The sequence below is a fragment of the Plectropomus leopardus genome, chromosome 1 (assembly GCF_026936395.1).
Source record: "Plectropomus leopardus strain MGB_pleo_1.0 chromosome 1, ASM2693639v1, whole genome shotgun sequence".
Classification (NCBI taxonomy): domain Eukaryota; kingdom Metazoa; phylum Chordata; class Actinopteri; order Perciformes; family Serranidae; genus Plectropomus; species Plectropomus leopardus.
In genome coordinates this window covers 29,755,781-29,775,833 of record NC_142176.1, presented here as the reverse complement: position 1 = coordinate 29,775,833, position 20,053 = coordinate 29,755,781, and the positions used below count along the sequence as shown (strand labels likewise).

Here is a 20,053-nt window from a genome sequence, read left to right as displayed (position 1 = left end):
TTATGTTGTTTTTGACTATTTTTGCACGTTTAAATGCTATGGCGTGTCTCAGCACGCTCTTTTATGCCTCCTTGAGGTGTTTTCAGCAGTTTTTGGGACTTGTCAATTTTTTACATTTTTGCCATACTATAGCCTTGCTTTTTTCGTCAGTTTTTCAACATGCTATATTATGTTGTTTTGGAATATTTTTGCACGTTTAAATGCTATGGTTTATTCTCAGCACGCTATTTTATTCCTTCTTGAGGTATTTTCAGCCTTTTTTGGGACATGTTTAATTTTGACATTTTTGCCATACTATAGCCTTGCTTTTTTGGTCATTTTTTCGACAATCCATATTATGGTGTTTTGGGCCATATTTACAAGTTTTTTTGCTATAGTGTTTCTCAGCACAGTATTTCATGCAGTTTTGAGATTTTTTTCAGCTGTCTTTAGGACATGTCAGATTTTGAAAATTTTGCCATACTATAGTCTTTCTTCTTCTGTCATTTTTTCGACACTCCAAACTATGGTGTTTTGGGCCGTCTTTGAACATTTTAATGCTATGGCGTGTCTCAGCACACTATTTTATGCTGTTTTGAGGTGTTTTCAGCTGTTTTTGGGACATGTCAAATTTTGACGTTTTTGCCATACTAAAGCCTTGCTTTTGTTGTCATTTTATCGACACTCCATATTATGGTGTTTTGGGCCGTCTTTGAACATTTCAGTGCTATGGCGTGTCTCAGCACACTATTTTATGCTGTTTTGGGGTTTTTCAGCTGTTTTGGGGACATGTCAAAATTTGACATTTTTTGCCATTTATTTTTATGATTTGTTTGACATGGTATGTCATTGTGTTTTTTTTTCGAAAAATGATTCCATGTTGTTATCAGCCCGTCTTCTGACATGTCAAATTTTATAATTTTTGCCATTTGTCATTGTTGGTCATGTGTTTGATGTGCTGTTATATGACTTTTTGGGTCATTTTTTCGTAGTTTTTTTCAACATGCTATACTACAACATGTCTACATGAAATTCTACGTTGTTTTCAGCCTTTTTCTTGACATTTTTCACAACACACTATTTTATGAGATACGATTAGATTGGAAATTAATGCAGTGGCACAAAATAAAGCATTTCAACTTTTAAACTGCAAGAGTTCACAAACGATAAACAGAAACAGGAACATATACATACCTTGTGTTAATTACCCAGGTATAGATACTTTCCTGCTGACTTCTTCAAACCTGCCCACCAGGTGATAAAGTAGCACAAGATAAGTCAGAAGCCGAGTCAGAGAAAAGGATGCCACACAACTTATTCACAAAATTCTGAGGACACAATCCTGGGGGGAAAAAACAAACAAACAAACAAAGAAACAAACAAACAACGTAACAGCCTTGTTTCCAAGACCAGGTGACCTACTTACTAGGAAAACATGGCTTCTTTCACATCTTCTGACAACTTGAGGTACTAATACCACATATACATTGTTTATTTGTTGGGTTTTGTTTTTGTTTTTTTAAGCTTAAAGCATTTACAACTGTCAAGGCATTGATAAAATTCTAAAAAAAACATCTCACATCATTCTGCTAGTTTAAGGTATATTGACAAATATTTTGGTGACATTTGGTTAATAATGAGATGACAGAAATGTTGTGCATAAGACAAATTACAACAAGATATTGAATATCACCACTCACCATTACTCCAATTTGCAAGTCATTTCAAACGTGATATCTCACATCCACAGAATCTCTGTTAATTTTGGTAGCATTCAAATGAAGACTAGAGGAGATGTAAATGCTAACTGATTTAGCATATTCTTAAAAACTATAGAGTGATGGACTTCTGAATTGACCATAATTTGCTTTGGAGGAATCTCTTGTCACAATTCAGTGAATGTGCTGAAAAGACTTCAGTATCCAAATATCAAATCTTTTTTGCTAACTTTAGATCAGCAAAGTCTGTAGATGTTCCTCTCGAAATTTTGGGACAGTTGGATAAATGGTCTGGGATTGGTGTGTGAAAGTATGATTTAGAGAAAACTGAGAAAAAGTGGTAACATTTGCCATAGTTAAAGCAGAAGACCATTGGAGCAAATGTGCAAATCAATTGAGAGATGAAAAACAAGACAATTTTTAATTGCTAAAATGTGAAGTTGACTGTTAAAGTGCCACCTTGAGGTCACTGAGTTTCATCTCTTGTGACTAAGTAGTGGGTGAAATTCGCAACCCATGTGCCAAGTTCAGTGAGTTTTTATCATATGGTTTTTGCTGCACCCACACTTTAAGCAGAGAAAAATTAAGAAGTAGAAGAAAAAGAATAGGAAGAATAAGAAGAAAAAGAAGAACAAAAGACCAAGAAGAAGAAGAAGAGGAAAGACCATAGGGCTCTAGAAGCGCTTGATGCTGCTTGGATCCTCAAGACGTGCTGATTTGGGATACACTGCTGATGGTCTGTTTCTCATGTAAATTCAAGACTGAACTCTTAATCGCATGACCTGCCAGATGTCAAGAATAGATTATATTTATTCATAAATAAATTACACCAGTCTCAAGTCAGTGATTGGAAATAAGCAGTCTTGTTTGGAGGTAATAAATGCAGAACACATGCTTACAGAGACATTTCCATGTGCAGGGCCATGGTACAGGAAGGAAGCTTACAGTAAGACCATATCAGGGGCCTTATTCCTGTTTACATAAGTCAGCAAAATGAACACAAGAGTTGCCTGTCAGTGGAACTGTAACCCCTCTTGAAACAAATTTTAGCGACATATATATACACACACACACACATATATATATATATATATATATATATATATATATACATATATATATATATATGTCACTATTCAAGTAGTTGAATATGCTACTTCTGCTGTTTTTAAATTGGCTAAAAATACAAACTGCTTCACTTCTGTCTTGATAACACCTGTTCAGAGTAAAGTGAAAAACGGGTTTACTGTCAGGTGTCCACCTCATTTACATATACTTTCAGAGGAATACTTGTATCTTTTCTGCTTTTCTAAAATGAGTAAAGGAAGAGCAGTCGAGGATTAAGCAACACTCAAACAGGATTTATATAAGAACGTTATGTACCACTGTAGGTAACCAGGAACAGTGGGCACCACTCCCTTCACACATGCATCTGCAGGCTGTTTTACCTTCTGAGGGATTAAAAAGACATTTTGAATGTCTCGCAGACACATCTTTTTGCAGTTTATTCATATTAACTATCTGCAATATTTATTGCTCAAATTATGTTGTAAAGTTTTTCATCTGCGTGAACATGAATTATATATATATATATATATATATATATATATATATATATATATATATATATATATATATATATATATATATATATATATACACACATATATATATATATATATGATCATAGGACGTAAAAATCTAATGCAATTAAAAACCAGCAAGCTCTGTCTTAGAGCAAATAGTAAGTAATTTACCAAGTCTGAAGAGCAACCACAAAATATGTGTTTTTCTTCTATTAAATATAATCATATCTGTAATATTTCTAACTCATCCAATAATAAACTAAAAGAAAAAACAGAAGTTTGAATACTTCTGCTTATTTCACAGTATCTGAATGTTAAAATGTCAACACTGTACAAAAATAAAACCACGACTTAAAGCCAGGAATTTAACACTATGGGGATTCTCAAAGTACTGGTTTGTGTTAACTTTCAATCTGTGATTTTTTTTTTCAGGAGAGACTATAATATTTCCACCTGCATGGCCTTAACCCCTCAGTCAATTGCTGTCCTAAAGCATTTCTCTTGTTTTATAACTTAGACATCCACTTTACTTGATATGTACCTGCTGACACACAGCATATACATGTATCCTGATCAACCACTTGTAGGCTCATTGTGAGGACCAATACTAACTGACTGTATGGTTTTAAGTTGCGTTGTTGATTGCTCTGGGCTGTGAAGCTGGATTGCAGGCTAACCTGTGAAATAACACATACTGTGTGTAATAAGGCTGAAGGAGGAGAGCAGACTATCAGAGTTTTCTTCTGTTGACGCAAACTGACAGAAATATCAGACAACAGAGGTTTCTTTGGTAGGTGCGATGATGAAGATTGCAGTAGGACGTAAACATGACTTATCTTAGGCTTTCTTGACAGCAGGGCTGAAAACTATACATCCACTGTAAAAAATAACACTTCAGGTCCATTAAAAGTTGCTGTGAGGAAATCTCTGCGTGTTAACGAGACATCCGTTTGTAAAAATGGAAATATGGTTTAAATATATTCAGCCTTTACAGAAAAATGCATAAACTTGAACACAGCAGGGCTAAACAAATTCATATGACCTTCACTCAACATGGACTAAAAATAAGCTCTCTTAACTGTATAATGTCAGAAAATAGCACTAATTTTTGCACTTTACAAAGGTAAAACAAGGTCAGATTTTCCTCAGTGGAAAAGATCTTGTTTTTTTTTGAATATCAACAATATTGCACATCAAGATAAACTCCTTCTACTGAGTGTGGGAGTCAAAGAACTAACCAAACACTTCACTATCACTACAGTGCTAGCTCACACAGTCCCATCACCTTTACAACTACTGTAAAAGTAACTACGGCAAAGTGACATCTGTTCCTTACACACAGAAGTTGATTGTAGCTATTAGAATTATTTGGCTGCTACTTTATAAAATCAGTAAACCTACCACCTCCATGACTTACTTATATCCTTACAATTTATCCATAATTTATAGTGGCTGGACAAAAATGGTAACGTGAGCACACTGTTAATGGACATCTGACCACAAACACTTATTACAAAAATTATCAATCGAGCCATTTGACTGAGCAGCACCAATATCACTCCTGAGTCAAACAGCAACTACAGCCAGTTCTTAGCATTTCTTTAAATTCAGTATTGAGATATTGGGTTGTACTATCACATCGTGACCATCAGAAAAACTTGGTAAGTTGTCAACGTGTGCCAAATTTGTTTTCCTATTCATTGCTTTCACTGTATCATGTGGATTCGAGTCGCATGACTTGAACTCGGGTCAGACTTGAGTCGTAAATTTGATGTCTTTAGAGTCTACTTGACAAAACTAAAAAAGACTTGCAACTTGACTTGGACTTTAACACCAGTGACTAGTGACTTCACTTGGACTAGAGCCTTTTGACTTGAAAATACTTGAAAATACTACTTAAATAATACGCCTTTCCCCAAGCCCAAAGATTAAAAAGTATGTCATTTAAAAAGCTGTGCCACAAATCAATTCATTTCCTGAATCAGCTAACATAAACACTGCTCATTGCCAGCAAGTCGACACCTAATTCTCCAGATCCAATTATTCTGAATATATCCCAGAGCATCCTATGAGAGCCATAAAGAACTAACATTATATTACTGAGTGCCAGATAGAAAAAAAATATACCAAAGATGATTGTTTGTGTGCAAAAACTATGCAGTGTTCAAAAAAAAGAACTAATTGCAGTATGCAAAACTTGTGTGTCGAAAATGACAGCAACAACTTCTAGCTACGGAGGCTAATTTCAACATTGTTAACAAGCTAATATTAGCTTAACAGCTTATTAAAAAAAAAAAAAAATTATAAAAAAAAAAACCCAAAACATTCATGATTTGTGTATTCTCTTGTTAAAATGGCATTAAATTTGGGGAAGAGTGCATTATGACTTGTTCAGGAAAGCCTAAGACATGAGATTGGGTTTGGGGCTTGGAGTGGAAAGACTTGGGACTTAGCCTACTTGTGACTTGCAAAACAATGACTTAGTCCAATCTCTGCTTATGACTCCATATAGCAAATTCCTATAATGGCTAACAATTTGATAAAACTACGCGTAATAACAGCAAATATTATTTGACACAGGACTGATATACATTCAGTAAGTGCTGCTCAGTTTTCCATTTTCGCACTTCCTCTAACATCCAGATACTTGTACAACTCAACACAGCAATTTTCAAACTCGTAGCAGTGACCATAGTAACGTTTAACTATCATGAATGTTACTGGCTTTGAAATATGAAAATTAGATGAGCTAGACTGCCTCCCATCTCATCTTGTCTCAAACTTGACTCAAACTCTCAGGTCACATGACGCACACCGTCACACTTCAGGTCACTCTGTCTTACAGTAATGTTGCAACGTATAAATTAATACAAAAATAAAGGCAACTATTATCTGTGGTTGAATGAGTGAAGTCTGTCAGACTTGTCTCTTTCAGTGTTTAAATTAAACCTGTTACTGTGGCATTGTTAAAAAATAAAATACCTTGAAATGACCTGAATTTTCCAAAGTAAAATGTGATTTCCTCTCCACGCAGTGATGGTCAAACGTAATAAACAAGGCTCTTCAGGGGACAGTCCGTGGCTTGCGACAGGAACTCCTTCCTGGGAGAAGCTGAGTTGACATTGGGAATGGGGCTGCCATTCTTCTCTCTCGACCTGTCTGTTGTGTGTCCCATGTCCTTCAGTGGAGGCCTGTTTTGTGTCCATCAGTCTCTGCTTCACTTGCTGATGAGGAAACCTCCCATCCATCGTAACTTACAGGCGAACCAGCGCCGCAGAGGGCAGAAGTATTCAAAGTGGAACTGCTGGAATTCAGGTGTCTTGCGGATGTCTCTCAGGAAGGCAATGTCCAGGTCTGACTCTGTCAGCATGATGAGGAGCAGCAGCAGGGCGAACAGCAGTCCAATAGTGACCAGGAACAGACGCAACACGCTCAGGATGAACTTGTTCAGCTCCTCCACATCGCTTGGTGGTGACGGCCTGCTCCTGACCATACGCAGTGCTCTCCTGCCGGAAGAAAACTCTTCTCCTTCCTTCGATGTGCCCGCCTCGGACTCCTTTTCCTCATCGATGCTGCAGGGAGCACCATTGAGATGACGAGCCAAAGGCATCTCCATCCCATGTTCGGCCACGGGTGTAGGCAGCACGCTGTCTGAGGGGCTGTAGGCCTCGTCGGAGATGACTGCTGAGGTGCTTGCCTCGCTGCCGTCCACCAGATGGCCCCGAGAAGACATGAAAGAATCGCCATGGGAGACGGATCTCACAGGTGTGGAGTGAGCGCTGTCTCGAAGGGACTCCAGACCTGAAAACACATCACAAAGGGAGACATGTCTAATAACCTGGAGTTAGACACATTTAAAGAGAAATTCCTTATCCTTAAAACCTTAAAAGAGAAAAATAATTCCTGAGCTATTAAAAGAGAATGTTTAAGGGTAAATTATCTTTTATCTATCAATTTGAGTTTAATTAGTCCTGAAGCTAAAATCCAGCATCCAGTGATGCTAAACTTTCATGCCATGTTGATGATAGTATTGTGACTATCTGCAGTTGTTGGGTTTTGTTCTACAGACCTCACAACTAAAAATCATTATTCAACTTTAAGATGCCATTGCCATGAGACATTTTTAAGATGCTGGATTTTGGTTACCGTGATGAAATGCTTGTTACAGTAGCCTAATCATGTCTCCTGAGAAAGAGCCAAATGCCAAGCTCACTGAAATCATCTAGTGACTGTTTTTTAGTTGTTGTTGTGTTTGTGAAATAAATGTATAAGAATCATGATTAAGCCCTGCCGTTTGATTGACTAAACAGCAATTACAATAGCTGTAAAGAGCAAAACTACAATTTTCACGAACCACAATGTTAGCACAATGTACTTTGACAGTATTTTGGACCAGGTGCTCGGCCTCTCACGCTCTTGACTGTTTGTTTTTTTCCTTTCAGTGCCCTTAACTGATGTCTGCTTCACATTACATTTATTCTAGGATGATTTCTTTCCCAAAACCCAGATGCTGAAATCAACTAGAAATCCACATTTTAATGCTGATATAAAAAAAAGAGTTTGTATTTTTGTCACCCTTTTCACCCCTGAACTTAACAACACAAGTCCATCAGTACTCTACATAAAATTGATGTTAGAATTAGCCTCCATCACAACCTAAATTCAACCAAATATCAACGTCAAAAACATGTTGGTGGCCAGCTGGGTGCTCGTGACAATGATCTTGTCCTTTTTTCATGTAATCTATGTCTAAATCAAATACTCAAAAGTGGTAACAAAAGTGTCTACCTTGTAGACAACGGTTACTCAGCTGTACCTTGATCCTCTCTGAAAGCTAAATAATAACAATGTAAAGTTCTAAACACATTACACTTGATCACATTATTAGAAAATTCCATTATCGGATGTGATATTGATTGGGGTTTTGGCAGCCCCCCTGAAGTATTTGGCTCTTTGATTGAACACTACTCTTAAAGAGAGATTTGTTGATCCCCCAAAAAGAACCACAAAAAGGCGGCGCTCCATAATCCTGCACGATTAAACCAGCCCCTGTTTTTACCTGCACAATTGGCTGGTGGGTTGCAACCATAGAGTTGAGGAGGGACAGCTAGCCTGGAAGGGGTCCTGGAGCTCTGTCCCGACCCAGGAGCAGAGCCTGAAGTGGAAGAACCCCCAGGGAGGGCGGGGAAGAGCGGTAGGACCCCCAGAGCCTTGCCCAAGAGCCTGGGTCCCAGAGACAGCACGCGCACGTTCACATCTCGATAACAGTGGTTAATCATACGCAAGTGAACGTTCACCTTGGTCTTGATCCGGATCAGACACTTCACCATGGTTCAAAAAGACAGCTGTCTGACACTCACTGTGTTCTAGCACACTTCTGCTGTTCTCCTGCTTTATCTCTGCGTGTTCTTGAAAGTACCACTCCCCAATCTATCCTCCTGCTGTCTGTCTTTGTTTCCGACTGCGGCTGCCTAGTGAAGCAGCCCTCCCTTCTCCACAGTGAACTCCCACATGCTGGCGGGTGGGCTGACAGCGGCAGATAAACAGACAGACAGACGGAGAGTGAAAGACAAGGCCCGGGAATGTGCCACAGTTCACATCGTCCCTCCCTGCTGTTGGACCGTGACACACATGGCATGGCCCCTGACAGCGGGAGCTATTTTCAGGCTGAGATATTATTACCAGTGGAAATGCCAGCATAGACAGAGCAACAGGACAAAACACAGGGGGGTTTGTTTCAGTGTTGCAACAGTGGGGTGCAATGTCAGAGCCTGCTCATGATGTCAATGACAAGAGGGGGGCTAGTTCGTCAAAGGACCACTTTATTTGTTGTTGAAAACTCACTGTGTCATAAGTTTATTGAGTTTTAGCGAGGCTTGTTGACTGAGAGCAAACTGACAGTGGCAGCATTAGCAAAAGGTTAATAGCCTGTTGGAGGAAGGAGGGGACAGTAAGTGCCCTTTATAAACTGACAGGAGGACTTTCACATGTCAAAATAATGCCTGGGGCCACTGGCTAAAGGAACTTCAGTGTGTGATGTGAGGCTGTTTGAGTCTTAAAACTGACCCACAAATGCTGCTACTGTGATAAAGTCACAAACTAAGAAAGTGATTCCCAACCAAATTGTACCCCTGGGCACCCTCTGCAGTTGTCAGAGGGCACATGGAAAGATAAATAGAGTAGTAAATAAAGTAGTTTGCTCATTTGTAAACAGAAATAAAGACTGATCTTTTTGAAAATCCCACACTGATTCCTGAAGACAAGGTATGGCAACTGGCAGTGCATGAAATGTACTTACAAAATAAAGTAAGTAAAAAGTGTGAACAACAGTTAGCTATAAGTCATGGATTGAAATAGCTAAAAGTTGGGCTTGGTAAAATGAAGAAATTCAAATGATATTTTTGACCAAATACCTCAATATCAATATTGTGATGATACTGTGGGATTGACTTTCCATAAAAAAAAAAAAAAATTCACAATGAGATTTTTGATAAATAATCATCAGTATTTTGGACATATTGACTGAAAGGGTAAAGCCAAATAATGGAATCGCAAGAGCAGTCTGGTAAGTTCAGAAAATGACATTATTTTACTGTAATGCAGCCTTTAAAACCAGGAAAAAACAAGTCTCAGAATATAGCAATATCCAAAAACTGATATTGTAATACAGTAAAAAAAAAAAGGGACTAGATAGCAAAAAGCAAAAAGGATATCAAATTTAGGATCATAATATCAATATAATATTAATTGCCCAGCATTAGCTGAAAGTACTTGAAAAGTAAGGACACTGTTGAAAAAGCTAAAGTAATGAATAAATGTTTGAAATGTTAATCATGCTACCAGTGCCAAACACTGACGATTTTATTAAAAAAAATCGTTGTTTTCTAATATTCACTTTATATAGCTTTGGCCCAGATGATGTCACAAAGGTTGGGGACTGTTGTCAGCTACAGTGGTTTTTTTTTAACATTATTTCTCTATTCTTTGGGGTGTGTGTTTTACCCTCCATGATGGAGATGTGCACAGCTCTCCGTCGGGTCCTGGGCACACTGGTCAAACGGGGGCCGTGGGTGATGGATGGACAGCTCCTACTTGGCACCATGCCAGCCCTAGACAACAAAACACACTCATATGCACCCATGATGTTCTCCATACACTGCATTAACATTTGTCAAACCACATTTCAACTCATTTTAGGTCTGCAGGCAACATTCTATATATTATATTTTAGATTTTTTAACCTGTGTATCTCAGGGGGGTCTCTCTTAATTTTGGCACTTTGTTCCATCACCTCTTTTGCAACTTTGCCACTGAAAATAAATAAAAAAGACAGTCTATTATTATGTGATTTATACAAAATGTGAGCACTAAAACAATGTAACGTAATGTGTAACATTTTTAGCCATGTCTGTTCTGACATATGAACTAAACATTCATAACATGTTCATCTAGGAAGGACAACAAATACTTTGTAAGCAACTGAATACCTGTATCTAAAGCGACTACCCTTAAAGAAGAGATTACTACTGGACACAGTGCGAACTTGACTCGACTTTTCCAACCTGTGAAGAAATGGAGAGAGAAAACATCATTTACATGATAAACATGATACCCTGTCTGCAGTTTGGTGTTTCAGGTCATGTGACTTACTTGTAGAAGGCCTGATTTTCCACTCCGCACTTCCAAAGATGCTTACAGGCCTCAGGTGTAGGTGCAAAGTATGTTAGTATGATCTTCTTATCCTGTAACAAGTCCAGTACTGTAACTCATTCATGGTGTAAATAAATCAGCCACACTCCTAGAGGTGATTTTCATCATGTGAAGAGAAAATGTCTACGTATTTTTTTCTGATTTACTGAGCTCTTGGCTAGGGTGAATTATGACACATACAGTATTAACTATCTCAGAGACAGTGGCTTTACTTTATTCCTATGTCTGCTAAAACCTGTGGCTAACACACATTTTACTCAATAATTTACTTTGTATAGAGGATAGATTACATTGGCCCCATACATAAAACAAGGCGATACTTATTTAACTTGCTGAGCTCCACAGGCCAGAAAAGAGCAAGGTTTTAATAATGCATACACATACCTCCTTCTGATTTGCATATATATGGAATGTCTTTGCTTCAAATTTGAGTTTGGTCACCTCCTCCCTGAGATTGAGATCCAGAGATGGACAGGACAAAGGACAGACAGAGAGGGAAACGAAGACAAATAAAGACATAAGAAGACAAAGTGAGAAAGCAAGATAAAGCGAAAGAAAGGGAAACAAATAGCAGAAGAAAGAGGGAGACAGAGAAAAAAGTGAGCGGAGGAAATGGATAAAGGTGGTCAAATATTAATTGTGTTTCATTTTGGTGCTGAAAAGTCTAGACACATTTATTCCAGTCACAGAAAATGACAAGAATAAACTGCAAGACATTAAATTAAAAACAAAATCTAAAACACCACATCTGCAAAGAAGTCTTTGAAAACCTCAGAGCATGCAGCTTCACAGCTGAATGACTCTGCTGTCTAGAAAAGGTTACTATTATCTTCTAGTACGGATCACTGGCTACTTTTTGTTTCCTTTGGATTCCTTTGCCTCAGATTTCAGTTCAGTATGCAGAATTAGCTTTGAGTTTTTCTGTCTCCCTATCCTTACATACATGACCACTATAAACTATTTCATATTGAAAGTGAACACTATTTATTTGATCATTTTCCCACAAAGTTTCACACACAATAACTGGAGGTACTTTAAAATATCAGCTGGGGTGTATTGTATTATGACTTGTACATTTGATCCCTGCAGGATTAAGAATCTAACAACGAACCAAATGTTTGGAACCAGAGTTTGGATTCAGAAGACTTGGATTATGCCAAGCAAGCTCTTTGGAGTAATTTTAGGACGTTCTTTTTCCTTTGCTGGCATTGAAACTTCTATTATTTAGAAGAAGAGTGTAGCAGAGTTGTACTAGACCGCTCGCTGTGTGTTATGAATATCGATATGAAAACTTGAAGAACTGGACTTAAGCAGCTTGTTGAGTTTGCTGGCACTTTATTTTGTACAAGCTGTTGATTCACAGAGGATGCATGTTGGTGGAAGGTTTTTCTCATTGCTGGTAAAAATGTGTATTTCTCTCTGCTCAGTATGATGCACTGGCCCATATGGTGTTTGAGGAATTTACTTTTTCTTTAAAATCAGTGACAAACTCTTGCCCATTAATGTGGGCACATATGCTGTGGCCATCAAGTGAAATACAGTTATTATTGAGCACCATGTATAGTTTTAACTGTTTATTTGAACTCACCATTTGAGGAAATGGACCCTTCTGTTTCCTTGTAGCACAGTGAATCCAAAGGGAGTAAAAGCCAAAAAAGCAGGGTTGCCAGACACATCCTGAGAAGCACATAAACCCGTGTTTATGTTATTGTAGAATAAGAATTTTTAATCAGGAAACTTACAACACAAATATAACTCTAAACCTAAAAAAGGCCATTTTAAGTGAGCAGTATGACAAAATTCATTTTATGATTTATTTTGACATTTACTCAAAAAATATACAAGATTTAAACCTCATTGCATCAAAATGAGCATAAAGCATGGGCTCATAAAAAAGACATGATAATAATTTAAGAATACATGTGTTTTGTAAAGACCACCTTGCATGGGTGAGGGTCTACTCCATATGTCTCCAGCATCTGAGCCTTCTGGAGGAAGTTGAGCTCCGACGTTTCAGGACTCTGACCTCTGGGAGAAAAGAACAAAAAGTCAGCAAACAGGTAACTGTCACAACCAGCTGCAAACCTTTGCTGTGTATAAACCTTAATCCATTTAATCATCATATGATTTAAAGTTTGTGCTAATTTTTGATGAATGAGATAAAACCTGAAACATTACTCTCTATCACCCATCTACTGTAGTTTTAACCATGCAGGAAATTGTGATAATATTTTTTCCCTAAAATGGTCTCAGGTGCTGACACTCCAGTGTGGGGAGATGCATGTGACTGATCAAAGCAGGTGTCAAAGAAGACTGTGGAAATGAGCAATAGAGGGCAGTGTAGGATCAAATCTCTCACCAGAGGCTGTGTCCACCTGGGTTGAAAACACTGTCTTTGTGTGTAAAAGATGGGAGATTGTAGAAAAAACAAAAGGTTCTACAACAGATAGGTTTTATTCAAGTGGTTAATAATCAAAAGTTAACACATTACAACCTTATTATTATTACTATTATTATTATTATATATGAGCACAAGTAGAGTTCACATCTTGCACACTGAAATTTACATGTAGTAGTTCCTGCAAACCTCTTGCAGTACATTGGCTGTTTCACCCTAACCCATCAACCATGAAGTCATCATCTGGAGGAGTCACAGGATGACAGTGTCTCTGTATCTGATCACAGTCTCCACGTGTACCTGCTATGACACATGGCTGTGACCTTGGCACACACTGTCTGGCACCCTTCCACTTTAAGGCAGATAAGGCAAAGCAATGTTAACTGAACCTGACTGACCACTACAAACTCATACCAGTCCCCAGGCACAGTACAAACACACCTATGATAGTATAAAATAAAACCTATCCTGAACACACAAAATCCCAAAAGATGGTCAGTTTTTGCCGACACCACCAGTCTGAAGGATTGGCAACCAGGTAGAGCCGCTTTTGCTGATGATACAGTAAAACTTGTATGACAACACCTCTTTGAAGAGGTGATTTACACTATGTGGAAGAATGAGTGGAGACTGCACTACAGTGGTTATCACCGGCTGTGTGTCCAATCTACTGCCGAGGATGGGACATGCACTCGGAGCCGGATCAAAAAACATCCCGCAGGAGAAAGTGTTAAATTATAAAACAGCACAGGTCAAGCTGACTTTTCTTTGCACTACTTCTAAAATGGAAGCTAAATTGTGTGAATACTTAAGACTTAAACTAGACCAGACTTAAACTATTGGCACCACCAAGGGGAACAAATCCAAATTCACTCGACCATTAATGGCTGCCCGAGCACTGGTTTCAGGCCACTGCTTGCCTGAGGCTGGACCCCTCAAAAACCGGTGAAATGTAAGGAGCACCCTGTTGGCCAAATAGTCAGGAGGGTGCTGCAGACTGGCGCTTTCAACAACCAGCCATGTGTATCGGTCAGAGTCTTCGCTGAGCCCGTGCATAAAATTTTCAGTGCCTCGTTTTGCAGAGATGAGAAGGCAAGTCTACAGAGCTTGTGTGAATGCAAAGCATGTAAAACAAAACTAAATTAAAACACACCACACACACAAACCAAATGAATAGAAGTGAATACTCAGTGCATTAAGTAGCTATGAAATTTCAAACCTATAGTTTTGTATATCAGATTATTTACTTGCAGATGTGTTCAAAAAATACATTTCAGTGACTGTGAGGAATTACATATAATAATCTGACTACAATGTCTTATAACACAATTGCATCATGGAGTCCTAAAACCATCACAGCAGTCCTTCATTTTAGTGACTGACTTATGCATTTCAGAGTGTGGCACCAGGTGTGCTTCTGTGTTGCACTGCACTGTGCTGCTGTAGGGGTGAAGGAGGACACAGGTACAAAGGAACATGGACAGGTGTCACCTTACATCAGCTCAGTCTTGTGAATGTCAGCAATCCGCCGCTCCAACTTCTCCGAGTGCTTGGGGAAGAACTGAAACTTGGAGCTGTAGCCCTCTGGGTGTTTCCCAGGGTCGTAGTCGCCAATTTCAGCTGGAAAATGAGCAAAAAGACAAGATCTAGGTTGGATTTTAATGTTTTAATCCACTTATGAAATCATCTTTCCAAATCCCAGCTGTCAATGGCTGCAATTAGTAGAAGTAGTGCACAATGTTAACAATATTCGAACATTTACATAATATGTGATGCATACCTAACAAGTTTTAAAATGTTTTTTGCAATGACCAAATGGTAATGCTGGCAGATGATTTATAGATTAAGAAGAAAGTAACTGCAATCATGAAGCTCATAACAAATTCTAACAAAAACACAACAAGTCTTATATTCAGGTGATCGCACAGTAAAGAGAACATACTTATCATATTATAACGAAATTCTGCTAATATCATATAATCAAATTCTGCTAATATGGTCCCCTCAATCATACACACTGGACCTTTAAAAAGAATTTCAATAATTTCTTCAAATCAAATGTATCAAATTTAAGCTTTATATTTAATTGCTGCACCAAAGGCATTTTTCAACTATAAACTTTGTATTTGATTGTCCTGATCTGAAAGGGTTAGTACTGTGTGCATGGTGTTTAAAGATAATGCCTTAGCACTCTTAAACTCACAATTCATATTTGCACACAAAGAAATGAGCAAGAAGTCAAGGTTTTCAACACACTTATGCACAAAAAGGGCACACACAAAAACTGCTTTATCTTAAAAAAGAACTCTTCCAATTGTTAACATTGAGTCCATGCAGTACTTGTTCTGCTGGCAAATCTGTACCATCCAAAATACCTGCCAGCGCATCACTGTAGCCAGCTTCAGCATCCGAGTTTACAAACCACTGACATCCGTTTACAGATGGTGGAGGAACTACATGGAGAGTTTGGCTACCGGTCCGCTCTCCGGAGAGCACTGTACAGCGCTGGCAGCCTTTACTGTTGAAAAAACAGCATTTTAGACAGCCAAAAGCGCTCCAGTATATATGTGTAACAGACATTATGGATTCACACTTTCTGACATGTTGACAGTGCCGGAGAATGCTTATATAAGCCTGAGAAACCTGGTGAAGAAAAGCTCTACACAGAGGGGCTGAGACAGCCACTTATTTGGCAGGCGAAGTGATGAGGACCGAGTCATAGGAAGCAAAAATAAGCTAAAGCACATAATACCATACTAACTGTAATTCCTACAGTTAGCCAGTGCTGAAGTTTTCACATTATCTGATAGAGTAAATAGAATTACGAACACCTGCATATAGTTGTAACAAGCAAGCCAATATCAGCCAAAGTCTTTCAATGTATTGTATTGTGGGCGTCACAGAGACACGAGGTACATTTTGATTCAGAAATTGGCTGAGAAAAGGCTGGATGGATATATGGTTGGTGCGGCGCATGACAGGGAAACTGTTCCTTAATGCATCTAACCTCTCTGCATGTTGATAGGTCTGACATGTAGGGAAGCCTGTCAAATGGAAAGCTGGCATCGTCCAAAATGATCAACTTTTCCACAAAACTGCCTGGTTTTCTCAAAGGGAAACAAACCAACTTTTAACTGAATCCCTTGATATTTTTTTGAAGTCTGAACTGTATCTAAATTTCTTTTTATGGTGCATATTGAAGTAAGAATTTTCATTTCAAGGTAAAAACAATGTATTCAGATTCTCAAGGTCCCAGTCAAACAAAGACATGAAAGCAGTGTGAGCCTTCAACCTCTGAGCGCACTGCCTGCACATTTGCACAAAAACACACAGTAAAGTTCATATATGGCAGAATGTGAGTACACAGACACACACAAAACACAGCTGGCAAATGTTTATTTACAAGCCCGGGTCATACGGAAATTATGATGTCTACAGTAGGTCACAAACATCATGATAATATGTATCATATATTGTGGAAGCTAAGGGTAGTCATAACCGAAATTACACCAGGAAACTTCTCATTAAAATAATGTGTGAGGTGAAACTTTTAATAGGTTTAAATGCACGAGTCAAAGGACACCATGCAGGATCTCTCACACATTTACGTATCTATTTGAGGCGGATCGCCATGATTAAACATCTACAGCCACATTCTGATTGCGTTTTTACCGTTCATTAAGGGTGGGTTATTGTTGCTCCATACTTTTGGTGCACAAACCATTCTCTGGGCACAGATGAAGCAGAAGAAAGTCAGGCACAGTCAAAATGAAACTAAACAATGAGTTTGTTCGGTCTAAAAGCTTGCCTTCACTTGTCTGCTCTTCTCATCTGTCTGACTTGATCCGCTCCGAGTGGATCAACTGATCAAACTGCTGCTGAGGAAAAAAAAGGACTAATGAAGAGCTCCGTCTGCGCTGTGTTCACTGACTCACAAAAACCACTGAATTTTGACAGGGGACACTGACTGATACCCAAGGACACACAGTCAAGACAAAAATAAATGTAAGCATCTTCATTTGAGGTACACACGAACTGTTGTGAACAGCTGCGTTACAGACTCCTCGGCTATGATTGGTTGATTTCAGTGTGCTGTGGTAGATTCTAGCGAATGCCATTAGAGGCAATAGGAGGGACATGATTTTTTTTCTGTGATTTTTTTAAATCTGTGTTATATAATACTTTGAGGATTCAGTGACAGTTTAAGCAAATATGACAAAAAATCATTTTCATTAAGGTTACCAACCGCAGCTTTAAATAATGGCCCCCCTCCCGTGTCCTACCTTGTAATATGTAGGCAGCCAACAGAGCAGCATCTGATGTCTTGCACAGGAGGCGACCATGGTAGAGATCCCTCTTAACCTGCAGGAAGACGAGATATCTGTGGAATGGAACACAGAGAAACTGATGTGGGTCATTATTTAGATAAGATCAATATCGGCATTCCTTTTCCTGTAAACACGTGGTGGATGTTTACAACAAAATGAGTTGTCCCTCGAGGCTGCAGGTGTGTCAAAGAGATTGTAAGAATAAAATCTTGAGAATACGAAGTAATTTAGTGCCTGAGGCTAACTACTTGAAAATGTACGTTGTGTTAATGTGTTAATGCTATTCTCAGAAACAAAGACAAGGCAGATGCTCAGTGTTTGTGTGGCTGTGGTTATTACAGAGAAGCTGCAGCAGCTCAGTGGAATGTAAAATGAATGTAGCTGGTGACAAACCCATTACTCTTGGGCCCTTTCACCACCCATTTATAATTAATCTATAATTACCATTTAGAAAAAGATAAATGAATGTGTGATTGGCAATCCAAAGCTTTCTATTGGAATATTAGACACAAGACATGTAGCTTACCCTGAGGCACAACTCCAGCTCAAGCATAATCATTTCGAGAATTGATGGTGATCTAAAATATGATTGCTGGTTTGCACTGATGTCCACCGGGAGCAACTCAATCTTCTGGTCTCATCCACAACATCCAGAGATTACTCGTGTCAATTTTACCACTCAGCATTCATTTCAAATGCCTGTGACTCGGCTTCTCTCCATGCAGCAAAGCAATAAATAGTATAGCAGCAAGCTACTTGAGTACAGGTAGGGTGTCCATTGAGCTTGTTTTGCATTGGGCCACCATCTTGTTAAATTTTAAAGAAAATCAAAAACTAAAAGCAACATGAAAACCTGAGCACAACGTTGCTACCTTTCATATTTATGCTACGTATTTGAGCTTCCAGTCAGAACAGATGGCAGAGGATGAAGGCGCTGTCCCTCGCTGGCGCTTCAGCTCAATCAAGAAGAGCTGGATTGCGAAAAAGAGATTTCACTGCGTGGCAACCAGTCGAGGGATGTGATTTACAGGGATCTGCACGCTCGGTAGCTCTCTGCCTCACTCCTCACTCCTTACAGCAGTTTGTTCAGCTGTCAAGGATGCCACACACAGTACAGTAGTGGTGAGGAGCTTCATGACACAGCAGCTTACTGTAGAAAAGAAAGGAATACTCAAATCCCCCTGCACATAGACTCACTGCTGAGCTCTGGATATTGTGGTTTTTCTTTGGAACCTGCATCACTTTATGCTTTCACTACACTTAAGATAAATTATGATTTAAAGTATTGTAGTTCAGATTTCCTAAAGGTCCATTTAGGGGAATATACTGGCAGAAATGATGTATAATATAACAAGTATATCTTTTTTAATGTATAATCACCTGAAAAAAAATTGTGTTTTTATCTTTGAATACATCTACATAAGGTGTGGGTACTTGTACAGCCATGCTTCTACAGTAGCCTGGAATGGACAAAACAGACACTTGCTCTCAATTTGCCCATTTGTGGCCCCTCTGCAATAAGCAGCGCCAGGAAAACACAGATTTTTTTTAACATGAAAACTGCTTCAGTCAGTATTTTTACCTGTTTTATCACCTGGTCCATTTGTGTTTGAGAGGAACAGACCTCTGTGGATAATTTGGCTCCCGATAAAAACCTCCTGAACAATGAACACCACAGGACTTTTAACTGGGAGCTGTTTCAGCTGGTTGCAATCTGCAATCCTCACAGCGAGATGTCATTAAATCTCCGCAGATCTTACACACTGGACCTTTAAGGTGGTAATTTTCACACGATAATGAGGAGGGCAAACTTATTTCTCATTTTTACTCATAACTTTCCCATGAAAATATATTATAAATCATTTTAAATTCATTTTTTGCTAGCTATAGTAAGAATGGTTATGGACCTAACCTGTATTTTCTAAAAGGATTCTCGGTTCAGATGAAAGAAAATATTTTTTAAAACCTTTACTAAGCCACAGTGCTCTTAGCGTTTTTTTCAATCATCTAAAAGCAGGCCGCAGAAGCATAAAATGAAAACAGTAAAATATAAGAGTGCTTGTGATCTGATTGTATGAGACAAGGAAGTTAATAGCAAGGCAGAAGATAGTGACATCCCCTTTGGTTCAATAAAATCGGTCTCTAAGTGCTTTGGATTTTAAGTTTGCTCTATGTCAGCGTTTTTAGATTGTGGTTATGACTCCCAAAAATAGAGATGTATGATGTAATTCTCCCTAGCTGAGTCTAAAAGCTTGTTAATAGGCCACTTATGTTGAATTTTAGTTTTAAAATGGACATCACTTCTTCCACATTATTTCTGATACCACCACTGAT

General features: G+C 38.6%; 1 protein-coding gene across 3 annotated transcripts in view; it reads right to left on the bottom strand.

The window, feature by feature from the left end:
- Positions 1–3,342: 3,342 nt before the first annotated feature.
- Positions 3,343–20,053, bottom strand: part of LOC121961554 (FERM domain-containing protein 5-like) — an 83,817-nt gene continuing 67,106 nt past the window's right edge. For all 3 annotated transcript variants that reach the window (XM_042511629.2, XM_088079678.1, XM_088079672.1), the window contains exons 5-14: positions 17,675–17,772; positions 14,888–15,011; positions 12,934–13,021; positions 12,582–12,670; positions 11,378–11,441; positions 10,934–11,025; positions 10,771–10,845; positions 10,525–10,593; positions 10,286–10,392; positions 3,343–7,084 (exon numbers count right to left, since the gene is read on the bottom strand). In XM_042511629.2, the coding sequence (XP_042367563.1) occupies positions 6,501–7,084; positions 10,286–10,392; positions 10,525–10,593; positions 10,771–10,845; positions 10,934–11,025; positions 11,378–11,441; positions 12,582–12,670; positions 12,934–13,021; positions 14,888–15,011; positions 17,675–17,772 (1,390 nt within the window). In that variant the 3' untranslated portion in view covers positions 3,343–6,500. The remainder of the gene's footprint in view (positions 7,085–10,285; positions 10,393–10,524; positions 10,594–10,770; positions 10,846–10,933; positions 11,026–11,377; positions 11,442–12,581; positions 12,671–12,933; positions 13,022–14,887; positions 15,012–17,674; positions 17,773–20,053) is intronic.